The following is a 19,858-nucleotide window of genomic DNA, read 5'->3' as shown; positions in this document are numbered from 1 at the left end:
CCCCCGGACATAAAAGAAGCATGTCATCTTTGACAAATATATTAACCAATATTTGACCTAGCACGATAATATCCAAGCCCGTCATATCCTCGTATACACACCACAAATCAATCAATATATATCTCATAGATCATGATCAAGCCTCCTCAACATACTCCCTCGTAACACCCCCCTTCCCCTCAGCCTCCATATCCGCCCTAAACGCCTCCTCGTTGTCCCGCAACTCCTTAAGGAGCAGCCCATGCGCCCGCCAAACAGGCTTCTTGTCAAACAGACTCTCCATGCTCTCAAGCGGCACGCCCTTTGTCTCAGGAATTAGGAAGAAGACAAACACAATGGACAAAATCATCAGCGACGCGAAGAAGAAGTACACTCCGTATCCCATCGCCGTGAACATCTGTGGTGTGAACCGACTGATCAGGAAGTTCCAGAGCCAGTTTGAAGCGGCGGCGCAGGCTTGCGCGAGGGAGCGGACGGTTGGGTCGAACATTTCCTGGCAGATTGTTAGTCGGAGTTTCTTTTGGGGGGTAAAAAATGATGGGGTGGAATGGGATAGGGGATGAACGTACGGAGTTAATAACCCACGGCGTGCCGTTCCATGACGGTGTGTAGAATGCCGTCCACAGGTAGAAGAAGAAAATAGCCGCGATGCCACCGCTGTCGAGCTCCGTGCCCTCAGGGTTATTCTCTGGCTGTGCGATCTTGATGTATCCGCCGACAATCCAGAGACAGATCGAACCGCCGAACGCACCAACGAGAAGCAAGTTGCGTCGTCCGAAGTGGTCAATCAGGTACAGCAGCCAGACGAAGGTGATAACGGCCTTGACAACGCCGAAGATACCGGTTGTGAGGAGAGAAGTGTTGCCACCTGTCACACCGATACTCCTGAACACAGTCGGACTGTAGTAGTTGATCGCGTTGATACCGGAGCCGTTCTGCCAGAGGAACAACATGGAACCCAGAAAGAGGCGGTAGAGGATACGCTTGTTTGTCCAGGCTGCCTTGAAGGGCTTCCAGAAACCAAGACCAACCTTGACGCGCTGTTCCTCGAGAGAATGTTCGATCATGTTGACTTCCTCCACCATGTAGATGTGGTCGGGGGACAGGTTGCGGATCCAGGCCAGAGTCTCAACACCCTTCTCGCGGTGACCGCGGAGGAAGAGCCATCTGGGCGACTCGCGAATGAACAGCGCACCGATGATGAGGAGACCAGCGGGGATAAGCTGCACGGCGAAGGGAATAATCCATTGCTTGTGGCTTGGAGCTAGGGTTTCGTCCACACCGTACTATTCATGTTAGCAATGCGGGCTGCGGGATGAACGAAGAGGGAAATTACATTGATCCAAAACCCAACAACGCCACCCAGCTGCCAACCCAGTTCGTACACACCCACAAGACGACCACGAATCGCAGGCGGCGCCATCTCGGCAATATAAATCGGACAGATATTCGATCCAGCACCGACGCCGATACCCGCAAGCACTCGACCGCCATAGATGAGTCCCAGTCCTCGATCCCCATTAGCGCCCAGCATCATGCCGGCACCGAGGAAGAAGATCAGGGCAGCGGACATCAGACCCCAGCGGCGGCCCCAGAAGTGACCGATGGGATACGCGAAGAGGGCACCAAAAAAGGCGCCAGCCTGGTACAGAGAGACAATGTTGGCACTGACGAGATTGGAATTGAGGTTCTCCCAGTCAAATTCATCTTTAAAGGATTGCAGGGACAGCGTTGTGCCGATGAAGGCGCTGTCGTAGCCGATCATGCATGATGTGAAGGAGGCGACTGCGGCAAGCAGGTAGACGCGCCAGTTGTAGACTTCGCGGGGGGTCGGTCGGTCTTCGACCAGAGCGAGGATGGACATTGTGCCTACCTCACCCTAAAAAGATACAGAAAAATAGGAGCGGATGGAGTGGTAATGGAGCGGAAGAAAGAACACCTGGGGAGCAGAGCAGGGGAAAGCTTATATAGGGCCGGGGCGAGCATGCTGGGTAAAGGAAAGCGAGGGCCAAGAAGGGCCACGAAGGGATTTCAGCAGCCCATGACTCGACGCTCGATTGTGGGGAAAGCATTTACCACCTGAGCTAAAGCAGATTAAACGAGGACAATCGCCGAGATCCCCACGGGGTCAGGTCTCCAACTCCGATTAAGCGAGGCCGCAGTTCTGTTTCTCCACGGCCCACTCGCAGGCGAAAGCGTTCATCCGGCTCAGTCCACTCCACCACGCCCGGTTAAACACTCGCCGCCAAATTATAATATCCCATCTTTCTCTCCCCAGAAGATTTTGGACAGTCTACCTTCTCATCTCACATCCAGCATCACAATGGAACCCATCACCATCCCCTCCGACCGTGACGGCGTCGCCTACCTCTACGGCCACCCCCTGCGCAACTCCCTCTCGCCACCCCTCCACCAAACAGTCTACAACGCGCTCGGCCTAAACTGGACGCAGATCCCCCTCTCAACAGCAAATGGCACCTCCTTCACCAAGTCCCCCGAAATCACCACTTTCCTCTCCTCCATCCGCTCAAACCCTAAGTTCGTTGGCTCCTCCGTCACAATGCCCTGGAAGGTCGCCATCATGCCGCATCTCGACGACCTGACAGAAGACGCGCGCCAAGCAGGCGCCTGCAACACGATTTTCCTGCGCAAGGATGAAGACGGCAAGACCGGGTATGTCGGGACGAACACAGATTGTATTGGCATCCGCGAGGCGCTATTGCAGGGTTCGCCCAACGGCGCCGAGCACTTCAAGGGCAAGCCCGCGCTTATCGTTGGCGGAGGCGGCACTGCGCGAACAGCAGTATACGTCCTGAGAAAGTGGCTAGGCGTGAGCAAGATCTACATCGTGAACCGAGATGCGGCCGAGGTCGCGGCGATCCTTGCAGAAGACAAGCAGCGGAATCCATCGCCGTCGGCGCCATTGATCCCCGTATCAGATCCCGCTGTTGCGGCGACGCTCGAGGCGCCTGTTGCGATTGTTAGCGGGATCCCGAACTACCCGCCGCAGACGGAAGAGGAAGTTAGGGCTCGCGAGACGCTGCGAGTGCTGCTGAACAGCCAGACACATGAGAAGGATCAGGGTGTTATCCTGGAGATGTGCTACCACCCTCTGCCCTGGACGGAGATCGCGCAGATGGCGCAGGATGCTCGGTGGAAGGTTATCCTTGGTTCGGAGGCGCTTATCTGGCAGGGTCTTGAGCAGGCGAGGCTCTGGACGGGTAAGGATATTGTTGGGGAGCCGGGGTTGGTGGAGAAGGTCAAGGCGTTTGTTGCGCAGACGGTTGCGGAGCGGTCGAAGTCAAATCTGTAAATAAATTATGAAGCATATAGATCTAGATTAAATGCATTGTATAGAGTTCTATGTGTTCTATGATTGTAAAGTAGGTCTAGTGTATTCTAGCTGGCGGACGCGGCGCCAGACTTCTCGGACTGTCCGTTCTTGCGTCTGTCGTCCTGTCTCTGTGTCTGAAGGGCCCGCGGGCCTAGATAGCACTTGTTAGTATGTAGTCAGGTAGGAGGTAAAGGCCGAGCGTACCGAATAGCCAAGTACAACCGACTCCCCAAGTCCACCGGCGCAATCGGCCCATCAATATCCTGTGGCGGATTCGCCGTCGTAACCAAGCCTCCAGCTTCAAGTAGAATCGCAATACCAGCGGCGACATCCCTGCCCACTTATCAGCAACCTCTCTTCCACGAGACGCCGCAGGAGAACCAGGAAAGAGAACTCACCACTCCCAACACCCACCCTCCCACCAAATATCCACCGACCCCATAGCCGTATACGCCAAATCCATCGTCGCACTCCCCAAACTCCGCATCCCATGCACCATTCCTCCCTTCCCACCCCTGGAGCCTAGTTCAGACGCCAAATTCACAAAACTTTCAATCTTCCTCTGCAGGTTGCCATCGGGGATATCGCGCCGGTCCTTCCCCCACTCACACGCAAAGATACACTTCGACGGCGCGGTCGCTGGCATTGGCAGGATGGAGGGCTGTCGGATCAACGGGAGTTGTTGCGTCTCGTTTAGCCATGCGCCGCGGTTGAGGCAGGATGAGAAGAGCTGGTTTAGCATGGGCGCGTAGATGACTCCGATTACGGGGTTGTGGTTCACGATGAAGCCGATCGAGACGCAGAACATCGGGAAGGCGTGGGTGAAGTTTACGGTTCCTACACACTTGTATTAGAGGACCAGGGACTGTAGGTGCGTTGTAGCCTGGAGAAGATTGGAGAGGTGAGGATAAGATGGAAGAGCATACCGTCCAGCGGATCAACGCACCACGTTGGCTGTGCGTCAATCAGGTACTCCCTGCTCTGGCCCTTCGCGTAGCTCTCCTCGCCGATGAATTTGTGCTGCGGGTATTTGGATTGGATGGCGGTTTTGATGAGGGCTTCGACGTCTGCTCGTCGTTGCATTAGCATAGCCCACACAATCACCAAGCCCTAAGTACGGAAAGAGATGATGGCGAGGTGCGACATACCCTCGTCAGTCTGCGTCACCAAGTCGACCGCATTCTCCTTCTCCGCGTAGACCTGCTCGGAGTTGCGCTCGTAGATGCGCTCGAGTAGCAGCTGGCCTGCTTTGCGGGCGACGTCGATGGCAAAGGCGTAGATCTCGTCGAGCTCGGCTTGCGGGATGGGGTAGTCCATTTCGTTCATGTTTTGTCGTATTGACGTTCAGGGAAAGAGAAGAGGGGAGATAAGAGAGGGGAGAAAAGAGTCAGAGGGGTGATCCATGATGACTTGGAGTGGAGATCATCCAGATAGGCCGCTGATAACCGAGTCACTTATACTGCGATCTATACCTGCATTGCATAATTCTGGGGTTAAACCACGAGGGAAAAGTTAATAAAGACTTTTCTGGAACATACATAGTATTAAAATAGACCGAAGATCATCGACTACCTTCAAAGTTCGATTGCCCCATACTGCCACCCTGATCTTGTGCGCGTTGACTGAGACCGAGCCGGCAGAGCGTTCTCCCACGGCTTTCCCTTAGCCGACCTCCCCGCAACCCCATACTAGGACATACCAGAAAAGAAATATTGATTTAATAACAGTTCATCTCCCATTCGATACTCTCTATATACCTGCATTTGCAATATACTGTTACTTTCACAATGGCCAAGTCAATCCTCCTCATCAACGGCCCCAACCTCAACCTCCTGGGCACCCGCGAGCCGCACATCTACGGCTCAACCACCCTCTCCGACGTCGAAGAATCATCCAAAGCTCACGCGGCCTCGCTCGGCGCCACCCTCCAGACGTTCCAGTCAAATCACGAAGGTGCCATCGTCGACCGAGTTCAGGCTGCCCGCGGGAACACCGACGCAATCATTATAAACCCCGGAGCCTACACGCATACGTCCGTGGCTATTCGCGATGCCCTGTTAGGCGTCGAGATTCCCTTCATCGAGCTCCACGTGAGCAACGTGCACGCACGAGAGTCATTCAGGCATCACAGTTACTTCAGCGATAAGGCGTCGGGGATCATCGTGGGTTTGGGCGTGTATGGGTACAAAGTCGCGGTGGAGCATGTTGCGCTGAATTCCAAGCCTCTGGAGAAGAAGGCTGCTCTGTAAATAGCGTCTGGCGCTACGATATTCCTGCGACGAGTTCATGTATTTTATGGTATCAAACGAATTCCGTTCATTTCAAAGGTTTTCATCTGGGATTGAGAGAATCGGCCGCTATTGGCGGCTCACGTCGTAGGGCGCTTTCCGGTGACGTTAGTGTCTGTTGTGTCGGAAGCAGAAATGAATCGTTATGGCTCGTGTACGGATACAGCTCCGGGATACCTGCTTCTGGCACAAATCCCAGATTCTGCATGAATTCAGGTTGATTGTCCAGCCTATACTCGTTAGTCACGCTACTATAAGCTGTGGAGAGGCTGGTTTACCTGTCTGTCCCATCAAGCGACGCTAACTCATCAAATAAAGCATCTAGATCGGGCGCAATCCTCGGCCGTCGTAGTGGACCAGCGCTGTCAATGTCGATCAAGGAATTGAAACTCAAACTAGCGTCGTTATATGTCGGTTGGAACTGCGTCCCAGTCGCAGAGAAGGGACTAGTCAGATCAGGTACCATTGGGGCGCCATTAGGCCTTCCAGAAACAGAAGAACGATGTTGGTGTGAGCCTTGCTGATGTGGAGGATTTGATGCCTCGAGGCCGGGGGCGATGTTGAGAGATGAGGCGGGCGTTGGTAGAGACAAGATAGCATTCTCCTCGTTGGACGTCCGCATCCAAGTTGGTGAGAGGTATGATTCTGGAGTTGAAAGGTTGACAGGGCGGGATTCATCAATCAAGCTCGTTACCCGCAGATTATTTCCAGGTATATTCTGGACTGACGGGCTCTTCGCATTCGAGTTGCTTGGCCGCATAGTCGGCCTTGATCGTGCTTGAGGCCCATTATCATGAGCCCATACGGTCGCAAGGTGGGCAGAGAATGATTGTAGTTTATGTTTGATCCCAACAAGATCAGCCTCAAAGGCCCAAGGTGCTGTTGCTTTTGCGCCGCCAAGAGGGAGGCCCAACGTCATCGCCATCCCAAAAGTTGGACAAGTGGCTGAAATGCTGTAAGTTTCCATATAAGCTTGTAGTAGCAATATTAGCCGCCTAGAGCCTTCTGAAGCACGTCGTATTCCATTTCTGTCGTTTTTGTGCACAGCTAACTGCAAACTTATGGCGGTCGCAACGGACTCGTACATCATCTCCAGCCCAAATATGTGTGGCGATGCCGGCTTGGTTGGGGCTGTCTGCAGATCAATACGATAGCTTTTCGGAAGAGCCGATACCCAGAGCTGCAACTGCCGCTCAAGTGCTTCTAGATGGGATAGAGAGTTTGTATTCAATTGTCCCCAGCAGCAAAGCTCGTTAAGAATGCACATCAGCGACAGCAGCCGGTTAAACGTGCTGAGCGCATGAAGAGGCCCACGTTGGAAAGAGCGGGAAGACTCTACCGGGCGAAGTCCAGTCTGGTCCTCCCAAGGGTGCCATTCTTCCAGGCCATCTTCATTGATTAGCCCAACTCTTGTCAGATCACTCTTGCCCAGTGAAGGCACCTGGCCTGTCTGGGCAGCGACCAGCGTTTCTAGCACAAAGCACCCCAAGAAAACATGCTTGGACCGTCCGGCGGTTTTATCTTCCGTATTGGTGGCTGCATTCAATGGACAGTTCAACCCTAAGCTTTGCGCAATCCTAACTGCTTGCCCTACAAGCATCCAACTGGCTGCCCAGTCCTGCTGGCCGAGCCTAATCAATGACAGGATCAGGAGTGCCTGAACATGTCCAAGCTGATAGATTCCGCTTTCTGTCGGAATGAGGTTTCGTGCTGTCTCGTAAAACTTATTGGGGTCTGGTCGGTCGTCATGCAAGTCCGATAATTGCCGTGTGGCTGATATTGAAGTTTGTTGAATCGACGCCAATGCAAGGACCGCCCACAATGCCGCGTTGTCTCCTGAGGCAGATGATGTATTATATTGGCCATCGTCAGCCTGCCGAAAGGCTGTTCTAAGGATGTCATGTTTTTCTAGTATAGGAAACCAGCATTGCGTGTAGGAAAAGTATATGTCCAGTAGAGGCCAAGGATTGGAGGGAAGTTGGTAAACTTGGGCTAAGCTGGAAGTATTCTCGGGTCGATTGTGGAACGCGCCATTGATAGTGAGCTCTTTGAATTCGTTGATCGAGATAGTTTGAGTACTCGAATCTCTGGCGAAACGGGCTGGGGTTGGCTTAGGTGGCCTCACTGGGGATGGTCCCACAGCCAACGGGCTATCCTTACCAGCAGCCCCAAGCGAATCCGGAAGCTGCCACTCGAGCGTCTCCGGCGATAGGATACTGCTTCCTTCAACGTCAACTGGAGACTCTATCTCGCCTCGCGCAATCCGTTCTTGGTCTCCATCCGGCTGCTCAAGCAAAGTCAAAATGCGCTCAATTTCTTTCAAAACAGTACTGTTCTTCCACGACGAGAGCAGGGTGTCAGATCCTTCTGCCTCTTTTCCCATGGTGGCCAAATGGCTGGGAATGTTGGCGGCCCTCAACAATGTCCGGACAGCCTCCTCGCTACCTTGGATTTTATTGAACACTAGCCCCCAGAGTAACTCCAGTGTGCGGATGTATCCGGTCGGGAGGCCGCGCTTCTTTGGATTGGCTCGGTATGTACATGGCCGCGAAAGAGAGGCGCAAGTTGAGCATATCGGTTGAGCCCCATCGCATTTGTCCTAAGAGCGACTGAAGATTAGAACCGGACGATGAAGTATGTCTTCCGTGTTCCACAAACCTTTTTGGCGCGACAGCTGTCGCAGGCTCGCGACACTCGCTGCCTTTTCGGGTTCGATGTAGAATCGTCGGCCGTGGGGATCTGCCTGCTATCCTCGTCGACCGCATCGGTTAATCGTCGTTTGGACCTGGCGTTTCCCCCGGTGGTTTGCCGGGTATCGCTGCTCATAGTAGATACAACGGTGCGCTTGAATGTTCCGAGCACATGCTCATCTTCGACAGGCGGGACGAAATGAATCCTTTGCCGGCGGCTGGTTAACTGCTTCCCCGGATGTTGAGCTTGCACTCCCCGCCCACCGACGTAGTAAAATCAAACGCGTCGAACAATTGGTCAACCTAACACGGTCGCGAATGTTACTCTTATAAGCTCCAATCAGATATGCATAACGACAATCATTGGATTGTGATGGAGACGGATGAGGGCAATGATGTTGTGTGGGATGGAAGAAAGCGGAGAAGAGAAGTTGGGGAAATCGACATCGCTTACCCGCTACCATGACAGCGACTACCTTTTAGGCGTCAGTTCAACCAGAAAATCTCCACGCTGTAGCAAACTTTTCATAAGCCAAGCTAATACAGAGAGCTAGAACGCTTTTGCCCACCGGCGAGCAGTTGAGGTAACGTGGACATGGAGGGTGGAACTGGGCGCCGCTAGCAAATGCTGGCCCCAACTGCAGGTCGGAGATTCCCCGCGGGGAAACACAGATTCTGCCAATGACATCTCGCATATTTTGTCGCTTCAAACCCGAGGGCTTCCGCTGTGTTGTTCCGCTGGGGGTGAGGGAGTGGAGGGTGACCTGGCGGCAGTGAGAATCGGCATTTGCTGTCGGTGGGTGAGCGGTTAGCCGAGTAAGGCATCAAGGCAGCGACTATCTATACTGAGCCTCGTTGATCGTTTCAACGCGTTTCTGGAGTATGACCATGGTCTCATGACACGCTTGAACTTTCAGGACGGAGATTGACACATCGACAAAGTAGGTACTCCTGGCAACGAGTTACTCAAATACCAGATTATGGGTTTCTAGATTATGCATGGTCGGTCTCAAAAACATATTTCTTTTCTTGTCACCATTTTCCAAAAAATTTATCACTTTTTGCTGACATTACATGCATATAAGATATCAAATATGGTTTCTACCAGACCTCCTTCAACAGCTCCTTCAGGACACCCTTTTTTGCCGCAGCCTTGGGGAAGATCCTCTCCGTCTCCTTAATGTTCGCCCGCAACGCCTTGATATTGGGAAATCTAGGAACCTCCGTTTCCATGCGCATGGCGTCAATCAAATCAATCAGATTCACGTATACACACTTGAGTGCCTGTTCTTTCCCTTGTTAGCTCCCATATACAACGCCGTTCCCAGAACTGCGCAGAGAGATGGGACAACCCGACGCACCTTTCGACACTGCGTGATACTCGCCGGAACCGGTTCGTCAGGATTCAATACGCGACATAGGTTTTGATAGCTTTCGAGCTTCGTCTCGGCACCAAAGGAAGTGTTGAATGCTGCTTCGGCGAAGTTGATCCATTCTCTGTGAAATCGCCTGCGCCGCGAGTTACGACTCCAGCCTTCGTGGCGGGCTAAACGCTCGAATTCTTCCGTGACTGAGGCCAATGGATTTGGCGTGAAGCCCGGGAAGCGAGAGAAAAAATCTGCAGTTGCTGCCATCGTGATGTATTGGACTGCGTGACCGACGGCTTGTTGTGTATGAGTAACTGTCGGTTGGTGATGGACACAGGTATGATCTTCAGGGCAGCCTGCTATTCTGATGATGGATGCGGTAATACTTCTGTCGGAAGAGAGGTTGAATTGAAGTTGATTCAAAATTGATTCTGGCCTGAAGATAGGTAAGTTTTTGCGTTACGAAGACAGCTTGTGCTCAGGCAAACGGATCGTTCAATGTATGGAAGGCCGCAGAATATCCAGGATACAGTGATGAAAAGAGCTCCAGCAAAAGAAGAACATACGGCCCCTGGATGTCTATCCTTATGCTGAATGGCGTTTAGTCTCCGTTTGTATGGCTTCTATGGCTTATTTCCTGTTGGAAAATGCCCACTAAGCAAATAGTGAGAGTCTGTTAATCCTCTATTAAAGCTCACAGTTTCTCAGGCAATGTTTGCCTCTGGATGGAGATAGCAAGCTAGCTAGGAATTGCCCTCGATATGGCTTCAGGGCCATCCTGAGCCAAGGTGAGAAACCGCCTCTTCCTCAGAGACGACATCCGCGTACTTGGCATCTAAATCGAAGAGCTTGGAATTTTGGATTTCCATTGTCCGATCACCGCAGGCCGAGCCTACAACTTGTGCAATCTTAAGCACAATATTGCGTTGCTTTCAAAAGGTATTGACATATCATTGACCAAAATCCGTTCTGCATTGCATCAAGTCTCGTCGCTCGAACGCATCCTGAGGTACTGACACCGCAGATGACCAGGGTGCCGACGTCCAGTGTCTGTTTTACCACATCAGCCTTGTGGAAGAAGCATACTTAAGCTCGGCCGCTGCTTCCTTAACTTACCTGAAGCTCCGTTGTCAATGTCATCCCAAAGAAAGCGCTCGCGTACTTCTTGAAAACCACAACGTCCCGCTCTGCAGATTGCAATCCATCCATCCAAGCATCCGAGCCCCGACTGTCGCCTTTTCTCCATACGTCGAGATTTTTCGATTTGCGCCAGAACAGGCCGGCATCGGCCATATTGGCCTTAGAATATTCAACTTTACTCTAGGTGACAGGCACATCACCCACCCGCGCGGAAGCAAGAAGCCATCGCATTAAAACCGGGGCTGCTTCGGCCCCCGGTGCCCTAGTAATGATAGAGGTGAAGTCGGTGCCCAGTACGCCTTGCACACATCAATCAATAGCAAATCTGGTCGGTTGCCCCAGCCCATGCGGTGAGAGAAACCGGACCGGGCGTAAGATGCGGAGGCAGCATGTTCGACTTGGAAGACATGTTGACGGGGTCAACACTTACCAGGACTCGGCAGTCTGTTACCATTGAAATTGACTTGGGGTTAAGATAAGGAGCGGGGAAGACATATTTCTTAAAGTGTCTATCCGAAGGACTAGCGTGCCGAAGGATCATAGGACGGGTTAAGAGAAGAGGGAACCCCGGATACTCCACCTCATACATCCCCTGGCAATATGGAAACTTCCAGCCGACGCGTGCCTCCCGACAAGCGGAAGCGTACCGAGATAAGCTGCGACAAATGCAAGTCCCGCAAGCAGAAATGCGACCGGCTGCTTGGCCGAGACCAGTGTCGATACTGCGAGATTCATGGGATTGTATGCAGTACAACCCAGCCGAGAAAGCCGCACAGCTACACCAATGATGATGACCTCCGCAGCCGGCTGGACCTCCTAGAGTCACTCGTGAGAGGACTCATCCCGGAGGCTGACCTCTCTAGCAACAATGAGCTACAGCATCTGGGCAAGTCCCTAGGCATTTCCTTGCCTGGAATACTGGCAGCCATATAACAAGACAGGCATTGGAAGGAAAGAAGGATGCAAGCTACAATGCTGTAACCAGGGCGGATCTGCTACCAGACCAGCAAGGCCGCGCCCAATACATTGGGCCGTCCAGCTCGTTCGCGTTTCACAATAGACTCAGGTTTCTGCTGGGCAGCTACACGTTCAGCGAGATTGCTCTCTTCGGTCGCAACGCCGCAAATGATATTTCAGTTACCCCTGGTTCTGAGTAAACGCGCACACCCAGTGCGAGACAATCTGCGTCGATTGACTATAAGAGCATTTCTCTTGCATTAATGTCGGCAATGACGGGGCTTCTCTGGACTCCCTTGTGGACATTTACTTTGATTTCATCCACCCTGACTTTCCTATTTTGCACGAGGCTTCATTTCGAGACGACTATGAAATATGGGTTGTGAACACCAGAGACCCCAATGCCGTATGGATGTGCAGCCTATTCTGCGTCCTGATACTCAGCAGTCGAATGTCATCGCTATCCGTCTCCGTCACAGGAAGCATAGAGCAACTATGCTGGGCGCATGTGCAGACACTCCTTTCAGCAGTCCTTTTCACCACGAGTGTACACGCCATTCAGGCCCTTCCTCTAACGGCCCTTCACCTCCATAACAACAATCACAGAGATGCCTGCTGGAATCTAACTGGCACAGCGCTCCGTGTTGCCATTGCCATGGGTCTGCACCGTGACAATATCAGGCAAACACATGCCCTACAAAGAGAAACACAAACCCAATGGCAATCTTTCATCGCCATAATCGGGGCAGGCATAGGTGGTCTCGCCCTCGCAATCGGGCTTCTTAAGCGCAACATGCCATGTACAGTCTACGAATCGGCATCCCAGTTCTCGGCCATCGGGGCAGGCATCGGTCTCGGTCCTAACGCCTTACGGGCGATGGAGCTGATGGACTCGCAGTTTGCGGCTATGTACGAAGATATCAAAGTTGGGAATACAAGCCCCTCACGCAGACATCAACAGTTTGAGATGCTGGCTGCAGAAGAAGGGTTCGGGAAAGGAACAGGCTGGAAAGGAGGGTCCGTGGGTCACCAAGAGTTTGAGCGGAGCAGTGCGCATCGGAAGGACCTGCTTGAGGTTATGAAGAGCCTTATCCCCGAGGGGGTCGTGAGACTTGGGAAACGAGTTACAGGCATTGAGGAAGTTGCTACTGGGGAGAAAATTGCCCTGGCCTTGGCAGATGGAGAAACCGTCACCGTTGATGCGGTCGTTGGTTGTGATGGGATCAAGGGGACTACAAGGCATTTCGTCCTGGGGGAAAGATACCCTGAGGAAGTTCCAGCGAAGTACGCGCATACCTACGCATACCGGCATATTGTGTCCATGGAGAGCGCCAAACAAGTGCTGAGCGATCATGCCGCCGATGCAAAATGGTACGTGAGACAGGGGAAGGGAAATGTCACGTATCCTGTCTCGAAGGGTAAAGAGGTAAATATGGTTGTTTTTATCCATGATCCGAACCAGTGGGAAGGCGAGCAGGCTACTAGAGAAGTCCCTCGTCAGGATATGCTCGATGATCTCGCTGGTTTTGATAGGAGATTTGTCGAGATTCTGAAGGTATGCATGGATCTGTCGACTGCCCACTGCTATCCACTTTATCTCACCAATGCTCTACTCGTTAGAACGCAGCGCCTGTTCGTTGGCCTCTCTTCCATCATCCCAACACACCTACCTACTACCGCCAAAACATCTGCCTCCTAGGCGATGCCGCCCACGCCTCCAGTCCAAGCCAAGCCGCCGGAGCCGGTCAAGGTCTCGAAGACGCCCTGATTCTCTCGAGACTCCTTCGGCTAGTATCACACCCATCCGAAATTCAGATTGCATTCCAAGTGTACGACTCTATCCGCCGCCCACGCGCCCAGAGTGTAGTGCAGCAGAGCCACGAAGTCATGCATGCCTACTATCTACTCCACCCTAACTTCGGCGACGACTTGCAAAAACTCACGGACGATGCGAATGAACGTCTTCTAAAGCTCTGGTGGCATGATTTGGAGAAGGACGTTAGGGATGCTGGGAGAACGTTTCGTTCATTGGCTAGACCGGAACGGGACGAGGACACGAGGACACGAGGCCAGTCATTGACGGAGGATCTGCTATCTCCAGCGTATCTGTTGGAATCTAGTTGTTATTCAAGTTGAGATATTAGCGTCGCCATCGGGCGCCCTATCTTAGGGACTGTTGCCGACGGATGTGGGATCCTACCTCGAACGTACATAGTCCCCGCTGGGGTGCAGTTCGCCCCCGAGATAAGCAGGGATTCTCCAAGTTGGTGATAACCATGTGATCATCTCAAAGTCATGATAGATATTGCTGTTGATACCAAAGTCTTGTACGGCTTCGAAGACTCCCGGTACATCACATCTCATACATAATGTCCGTTGGGAAGCAAAATAGCCAATGACTATAGAGCCCGATTTTCGTAGTTTATTTAAGCAGCTAGATAGATACAGCCAAGACTTTTCTCTACAATGTAAACCGAAACCTCATTCCATCCTTGCCAACCATCTTACTCTCAATCTCTCCCCTCTCCTCCCTCTCATCAGCAGCCCTATTCGCCCTCCACAGTATCACCTCGAGTAAACAAGCAGCCATCATACCAATTACCGTAATCACCAAGCCCGCCGTAAACCCAGTGGTATACCTTGGGCTCTCGCCCTTGATAAAGACATTGGCAGACGCAAAGTTCGCACTGTTACCCAAGCCAATCTGAAGTGCATGCGCCACAGCTTTACGCCGCCGTCCAACAGTATTTGCTGATAGCCATGATACAAGTAATGGTAGCTGCACAAAGGCGCCAGCTGCAATGAAATAGAGCGCGAAGTAACGGACACCCGGGGATGAAACCTGTGCCAGTTGAATAGACCAGCCAACCAGACAGAGCATTGACACAGCGATAATGAATGGAAAGCGGAGCTGGGGTTTGCCAAATAGTAAAGAAGTGCATAGCGCGATGAGAGCCCCAATAAGCCAGACGGGGACGCTGCGGACGTTAGATTCGTTCGCGGTCCAGTTGCTTCCGAGCTGCTTCAGGATTGTCGGGGAGAACTGTGATATGGCGGTTGCGGACATGTCGACGCTGAAGTACGCGATGATGTTGACCCAGGTCTGCCAGTTGAGGAATATACTGCGCCAGGGCTGGTCTGCTTCTGCGGCCTCGTCGCCACGCTCTGCGTGTAGTCTGTCGAGAAGGTTGCGCTTCTCGTCGGCTGTCAGGAACGTCGATTCAGCGGGGAATCGGAGCAGGACGAAGAATGTGCACAGGGCGACGCTGATGTTGAAGAGGCCTTCCAGTATGAAGATCCATCTCCACGAGCTGATCCCTTGGACGCCGTCCATGAAGTTGATGGCGTAAGCGAGGAACTTGACATGTCAGAATAGGTAAGGTCTGCATCAAACTGCGATAGCTATAATTTGAGCACTCACACTGCTAAATGATGCCCCAACAAGAGCGCTTGTCGTAAAGCACGTATACCGAATGGCAAATTCATGCTTGCGGTAGTACGCGCCCATCATCAACGCAGCTGCGGGACCCAGGCTCCCCTCAAAGATACCCATTATGGCCCGACAGGCATATAATGCACCCGGAGCCTGTGTGAAGCCCTGGCGCATCGTCACGATTCCAAGCAAAGTCATAGAAACGCCGAGCCAGTAATTCGGTGGGATCGCGGAATGCGTCATGAGCAGGTTCGAGGGGACTTCCATCAGCACGAATGTGAGATAGAATACCCATACAGCTGTATTATATCCATTTGACGGCATTCCAAGCTCATCTTCTAGTCCCAGAAGTCTGGCATTTCCGATGTTCGTCCGGTCGAGGTACGCGGTTAGGTAGAGCGCGCACAGCATGGGAACGACGCGGATGTCGATTTTGCGGGTTACTCGGCGAGAAAGAACGTCGTCGCCATCTGCTATGAGAGAACCGTTGGCGAGACTGGTAGTGGATGTGCGGATTGCTGGATCATCGCCCATGGATTTGATCCCGACACTGGATTTCGCATCTGTCATTGGGAGTCTTGGTGGAGTGAATATGGAAATGAGCGAGCCACGGCCCTGGACCATCGAGTAAATTTATCGTCCAGAAAGGTTTCTCCTGGACACAGGTCGTGGCTCCTGATTTAAAATGTGGCGAGTAGCGTAGATCTATCACAACCTATCTTTTAGCATCAAGCATTCAGCCGACGGCCTCCTTCGGCGAGCTTACCATTCGCTGATAACAGATTAAACCCCAAGGACAAGACTGCGTGATCTATCATGCCGTTGGCTAACGCAATACAGCTAGATAAGATTCTTGTCCTTGTAAATGAAGCAGCGTGAAGGCTCCAATTTGGTATGACCTCGGGAGTGTGGCGACTGAAGATAAAAAGGTTGAACATATAAGGAAGGCACCACTGGGAGTTAGCGGACTTCATGCCTCGCGCTTTATGGATTAAGTCATCGCAGCGGCCCTTCGTTGTTATTTTCATCTCGAATCCTACATCTAAAGGACATACTTATACGCCTCCTTGCTATAAAGTACTCCACCTTCACCCCTAACTCTCTTATTATGCCTCAGAAACCAAACAACAACGCCGAGCATAATAGGAAACGCAACGACCGTGATTCCAAGGCCCATGGCAAATCCAACAGGATAAGTTGGCTTCTGCTTGTCGATAAACACATTCGAGACCACAAAGTTCGCACAATTCCCTAGTCCAAATTGAATCGCTGCCCCCATTGAGAGCGAGGCCTTGCCTCGCAAATTGGTCAGCAAAAGACCGGCATACAGCGGCATCTGAGTCTCTGTCCCGATAGCGATCGCGAACTGCGCGAAATACCGCACGGATGGTGGGTTGACTTGGCAGTAATGCAGTACCCAGCCGACAACGGAGATGATAATGGCGGGGAGAATGAATACCGTCCTGTTTCCCAACTTACCTGCTGCGAGGCAAGCGACCATGCCCACTGCCGTCCCGACTATCCAGATAGGAACCGTCATGGCTTGAGCCTTGCGTGCTTGCCAGCCGAGTTGGTGGAGGATCGTGGGGTTGAAGGCGCTCAGAGACCCAGCGGAGAAGTCAGCGCTGAAGAAGAGCATAGTAAGAACCCAGATCTTGGGGTCGGAGAAGGCGGCTTTCCAATCACGTCTTGTGGGCTCGTGCTGGTCAGATTCGAGCTCCCTGTCCTTCTCTAGCCTTGCTACAAGTGCGCTTCGGTCGTCCGGCTTTAACCAGGTCGCCCGGGTAGGAAAGCCAGGTACGAGAAGGAGTACCATGGCGCTGACTGCGATGGTTACTAGCCCTTCTAGGATAAAAATCCTGAAATATCTTGGTTAGTATGAGGTTGCCTAATTTTTATCCGTGCAATCACTTGCCATCTCCAGCCTTCATAACTTCCCGTCCCGTCCATATCCATGATTGCATAGGCCATCAGCTACGTAAAGCACATCAAGTCAACACAGACCCGAAGAATAAGGTAAAAGAAAGAAGAAAAAGGACATACCCCGCTAAAAGCGGCCCCGATTTGGCCGAATGCAAAGAAACAGGACAATCGAAACGCAAGCTCCCTCTTGCGGTAGTAAGACGCAATTAGAAAGTTGGCGCCAATTGGAAGCGCAGTCTCGACAATACCCATGAAGAAGCGTATCACAAGGAAGCCCTCGTAGCTACGCGCGAGGCCCTGACACATGACGAGGATACCTTCACCCGTCAGGCTTAGCTTATGCTTTCATTTTTGTCAGTCGTGGGTACATACCTAGCAGAAACATCAAGCCCCCGAGCCAGAAGTTCGGTTTCATCCAGTGCAGACTCATGACCATATTACACGGAACACCGCCCAGCACGAATGGGATATAGAAGATCCACAAGCAAGTATTGAACCCCGTGGAGGGCATATGCAAAGACTTCTCGAGCCCTGCAATTCGTGCATTTGCGATATTAGTTCGATCCAGGAAGCAAATAAAGAAGAGAAGACCGAGCACTGGCAACAGGCGTAGGTCGATTTTATTGGTGAGGGCTCTATCGGATTTGGCGGATAATGTGTCGGCGCCAGAGGCCCTCTCAAACACGGCCACAGCCGTGGCTTGTCTTGGTGTATCTTTCCCATCCATGATCTTTGAATTGGGATTGGGGATCATGACTGGTCTGAGGGCGTGAAAAGAGATAGGAGGCCTATCTCGGGGTATTATTCGAGAGCTGAAAATAAACTGAGCGTGCCGTTAAAGGACCGATTGGCCAGCTAGGAAGGTAATTCCTATGCGGACAATGGCCGTCGTATGCCCCAGTACTTAAGGGAGTTGACTTAGCAGTCTGGCTCTGAAAACTCTGGAGGGGTGCAGCTGGTCGCTATGCTCCGAAACCTAAACTGAGACCAGGGTTGGGAGCTTAGCTCGCTGGATTGCGCATCCCAAGGCCTATAAGGCGAGCTCAGGATACCCCTGGAACACAAAACCTAGCGAGCTAGAGCCGCGAAGCTTTTCAATATCGAGCATCCTGTGCCTGATTGCCGACAACCGTTAATGTCCTGTCACAGAAGGCTCCAGGCGTGAAATAGCCTTGAAACAGCCACTTCAATTCATCATCCGACAGCAGAAACGAAAGTCTGATTCAATAAGGTGTGCTCAGGAAACACTGGAGACATTTCACTGTCCTTGCTGGCGAATGCGAGAGCAAACAAACTCAGCTTCAATGCCAGAACCTCACCAGGGGCCAGGACTTCCAATGGATTTGAGCTGGGCGGGTATTTGAGCTCAAGACGTAACCTTAAAGCTGCGATTTTGTGGTAGGGTTCCAGAGCAGGACGTCGTCATAAGAGGTCGAAACACAGATGCAGCCAACGGAACTTTAATCGCAGGGATGATCGCTCAATATGCTTTCACTGCAAAGCTAATATCTGACCTTCCCATAAAACCAAGCAACCCAGACTTGTAATAGATTTGCAGGAGATCAGTTCCTTGGGCAGGGCCAGAGCTTTATCCATCGTCTTCGAGCTTAGAACAGTTTGGAGGCGGCTCCAGCAATGCTAGTCGCGCCATTGTTTGTATGTGTGCTCGCTCACACCACATCTGGCCAATTTGTCCCCTTTGGCGCGGACTCGAGTCCGAAGTTTGAGGTCTTCGCAGGCGCGTTCGACTTTCCCACTCGGCCCCATCTGACCCCCGTGCGACACCCTAGGGCTCGTCATCCAGCTTCGGCTCTAGCTTTAGGTACTCGCATAGGGGCCGCTTGGTCTCAGTCTGCTTCCGGTATTACCTATCCTTGTAACGGTTTCTTCGCGGTCGATTAAAGTATTACGCACTAGGTAGGTGATTGCAGGGAGGAAGCGTTCGAAGGCTGTACTAGACAATTGCGTAAGAATGGCGAATGAGATTTGACGGAACCGGAGGCACGCAAACGCTTGATGTGAGTATGAAGATGAGTAGATTATGGACATCCCATAGCTTGAGGTCACTAAACGGGTTACTTATAAACGCATAAAGGTCATTAATGTCGGTCAAAGATGATGCATAATTTCTCCCAGTGGGAAGATCGCCGGCTGAGCGCTTACCCGCAGATCTCAGGCAACTAGGCATCCACAGCGTGACTTCCCCGCGAACCCCCAACTTTGAGGATTTCCCGCGTTCTAATTTCATCCAAGTCTCCGAATCTCCAGAACCCACTGCCGCTTACTGCTTGGACCCTTGGTCTCTGCTGTCTTCGCTCTGCTACATTCCTGGCACATTGGCACTCCATCTTCATTCCGCTAAAGGCTCGAGCCCTTCAGCCCTTTCGACATGTCAGCCTGACATGATCTGTGTCTTTATTCTCGCATAATCCCTCAGCCTCGTCTCCGCAATGTCAATCCTCGTGCGGCCACCTAAGCGCCGCCTGGAAGACCTCGAGAATTTTGATCAGAACCACCGACGCGCTCTACGAGCCTTCAACCAGGGAGGCACCATACTAGGGACCACTGCGACTCCCGCCGACCATGCGCGCTTTGACGAACGACCGGAGTCTGGGGATGGCTCAAGATACGCATCTCCGTTCCGGGACTTGAGCTCGAGCCGGGGGTCACCGGTGCGCATGGAAGAGTCGCTCCAAACCCTAAGGAAATTCCCCTCAAATGCGTCG

General features: G+C 52.3%; 10 protein-coding genes across 10 annotated transcripts; 3 read left to right on the top strand and 7 right to left on the bottom strand.

The window, feature by feature from the left end:
• Positions 1–136: 136 nt before the first annotated feature.
• On the bottom strand, positions 137–1,864 carry BDW74DRAFT_184158 (sugar porter family MFS transporter; the record flags this gene model as incomplete). The annotated part of the gene is made up of 3 exons (XM_073730731.1): positions 137–493; positions 570–1,286; positions 1,337–1,864. The coding sequence occupies 3 exons, from the start codon at positions 1,862–1,864 to the stop codon at positions 137–139; spliced, it is 1,602 nt and encodes a 533-aa protein (XP_073577777.1).
• Positions 1,865–2,233: 369 nt separating this feature from the next.
• On the top strand, positions 2,234–3,364 carry BDW74DRAFT_164154 (shikimate dehydrogenase family protein). Its single transcript, XM_073726214.1, has one exon. The coding sequence runs from the start codon at positions 2,324–2,326 to the stop codon at positions 3,311–3,313; it is 990 nt and encodes a 329-aa protein (XP_073577776.1). The 5' UTR covers positions 2,234–2,323; the 3' UTR covers positions 3,314–3,364.
• Positions 3,365–3,370: 6 nt separating this feature from the next.
• BDW74DRAFT_189575 (inositol monophosphatase family protein) lies at positions 3,371–4,818 on the bottom strand (the record flags this gene model as incomplete). Its single annotated transcript, XM_073732010.1, has 5 exons — positions 4,483–4,818; positions 4,261–4,401; positions 3,733–4,171; positions 3,539–3,667; positions 3,371–3,485 (listed from the first exon to the last, which is right to left on the bottom strand). The coding sequence occupies exons 1-5, from the start codon at positions 4,658–4,660 to the stop codon at positions 3,371–3,373; spliced, it is 1,002 nt and encodes a 333-aa protein (XP_073577775.1). The 5' UTR covers positions 4,661–4,818.
• Positions 4,740–5,583, top strand: BDW74DRAFT_184155 (type II 3-dehydroquinate dehydratase; the record flags this gene model as incomplete). Its single annotated transcript, XM_073730730.1, has 2 exons — positions 4,740–4,826; positions 5,062–5,583. The coding sequence occupies 2 exons, from the start codon at positions 4,740–4,742 to the stop codon at positions 5,581–5,583; spliced, it is 609 nt and encodes a 202-aa protein (XP_073577774.1).
• An 82-nt stretch (positions 5,584–5,665) lies between these two features.
• BDW74DRAFT_184154 (putative C6 transcription factor QutA) lies at positions 5,666–8,448 on the bottom strand (the record flags this gene model as incomplete). The annotated part of the gene is made up of 3 exons (XM_073730729.1): positions 5,666–5,852; positions 5,901–8,221; positions 8,281–8,448. The coding sequence occupies 3 exons, from the start codon at positions 8,446–8,448 to the stop codon at positions 5,666–5,668; spliced, it is 2,676 nt and encodes an 891-aa protein (XP_073577773.1).
• Positions 8,449–9,413: 965 nt separating this feature from the next.
• Positions 9,414–9,946, bottom strand: BDW74DRAFT_184153 (uncharacterized protein; the record flags this gene model as incomplete). The annotated part of the gene is made up of 2 exons (XM_073730728.1): positions 9,414–9,596; positions 9,674–9,946. 2 exons carry the CDS (start codon positions 9,944–9,946, stop codon positions 9,414–9,416), a joined length of 456 nt encoding a protein of 151 aa, XP_073577772.1.
• A 642-nt stretch (positions 9,947–10,588) lies between these two features.
• Positions 10,589–10,972, bottom strand: BDW74DRAFT_184152 (uncharacterized protein; the record flags this gene model as incomplete). Its single annotated transcript, XM_073730727.1, has 2 exons — positions 10,589–10,729; positions 10,796–10,972. The coding sequence occupies 2 exons, from the start codon at positions 10,970–10,972 to the stop codon at positions 10,589–10,591; spliced, it is 318 nt and encodes a 105-aa protein (XP_073577771.1).
• Positions 10,973–12,431: 1,459 nt separating this feature from the next.
• Positions 12,432–14,146, top strand: BDW74DRAFT_189572 (uncharacterized protein; the record flags this gene model as incomplete). The annotated part of the gene is made up of 3 exons (XM_073732009.1): positions 12,432–13,331; positions 13,397–13,799; positions 14,100–14,146. The coding sequence occupies 3 exons, from the start codon at positions 12,432–12,434 to the stop codon at positions 14,144–14,146; spliced, it is 1,350 nt and encodes a 449-aa protein (XP_073577770.1).
• A 50-nt stretch (positions 14,147–14,196) lies between these two features.
• BDW74DRAFT_189570 (uncharacterized protein) lies at positions 14,197–15,743 on the bottom strand (the record flags this gene model as incomplete). The annotated part of the gene is made up of 2 exons (XM_073732008.1): positions 14,197–15,134; positions 15,198–15,743. The coding sequence occupies 2 exons, from the start codon at positions 15,741–15,743 to the stop codon at positions 14,238–14,240; spliced, it is 1,443 nt and encodes a 480-aa protein (XP_073577769.1). The 3' UTR covers positions 14,197–14,237.
• A 329-nt stretch (positions 15,744–16,072) lies between these two features.
• Positions 16,073–18,195, bottom strand: BDW74DRAFT_120214 (uncharacterized protein). Its single transcript, XM_073721990.1, has 4 exons — positions 17,505–18,195; positions 17,253–17,449; positions 17,125–17,183; positions 16,073–17,068 (listed from the first exon to the last, which is right to left on the bottom strand). Exons 1-4 carry the CDS (start codon positions 17,884–17,886, stop codon positions 16,252–16,254), a joined length of 1,455 nt encoding a protein of 484 aa, XP_073577768.1. The 5' UTR covers positions 17,887–18,195; the 3' UTR covers positions 16,073–16,251.
• Between the last annotated feature and the right edge of the window lie 1,663 nt (positions 18,196–19,858).

Source organism: Aspergillus multicolor, assembly GCF_047715735.1.
Source record: "Aspergillus multicolor strain CBS 133.54 unplaced genomic scaffold BDW74scaffold_56, whole genome shotgun sequence".
NCBI lineage: Eukaryota > Fungi > Ascomycota > Eurotiomycetes > Eurotiales > Aspergillaceae > Aspergillus > Aspergillus multicolor.
The sequence above is the reverse complement of the archived record's forward strand: the minus strand, read 5'-3'. Positions and strand labels throughout refer to the sequence as shown.

Excerpts from the sequence above, each read along its gene's own strand:
- BDW74DRAFT_164154 (XM_073726214.1), top strand. The coding sequence starts at position 2,324 with ATGGAACCCATCACCATCCCCTCCGACCGTGACGGCGTCGCCTACCTC.
- BDW74DRAFT_120214 (XM_073721990.1), bottom strand. The coding sequence starts at position 17,886 with ATGATCCCCAATCCCAATTCAAAGATCATGGATGGGAAAGATACACCA. Across the intron at positions 17,184-17,252 it reads TCGGGGCCGCTTTTAGCGGG|CTGATGGCCTATGCAATCAT; the intron begins GTATGTCCTTTT and ends TGCTTTACGTAG. Across the intron at positions 17,069-17,124 it reads AGTTATGAAGGCTGGAGATG|GATTTTTATCCTAGAAGGGC; the intron begins GCAAGTGATTGC and ends AAGATATTTCAG.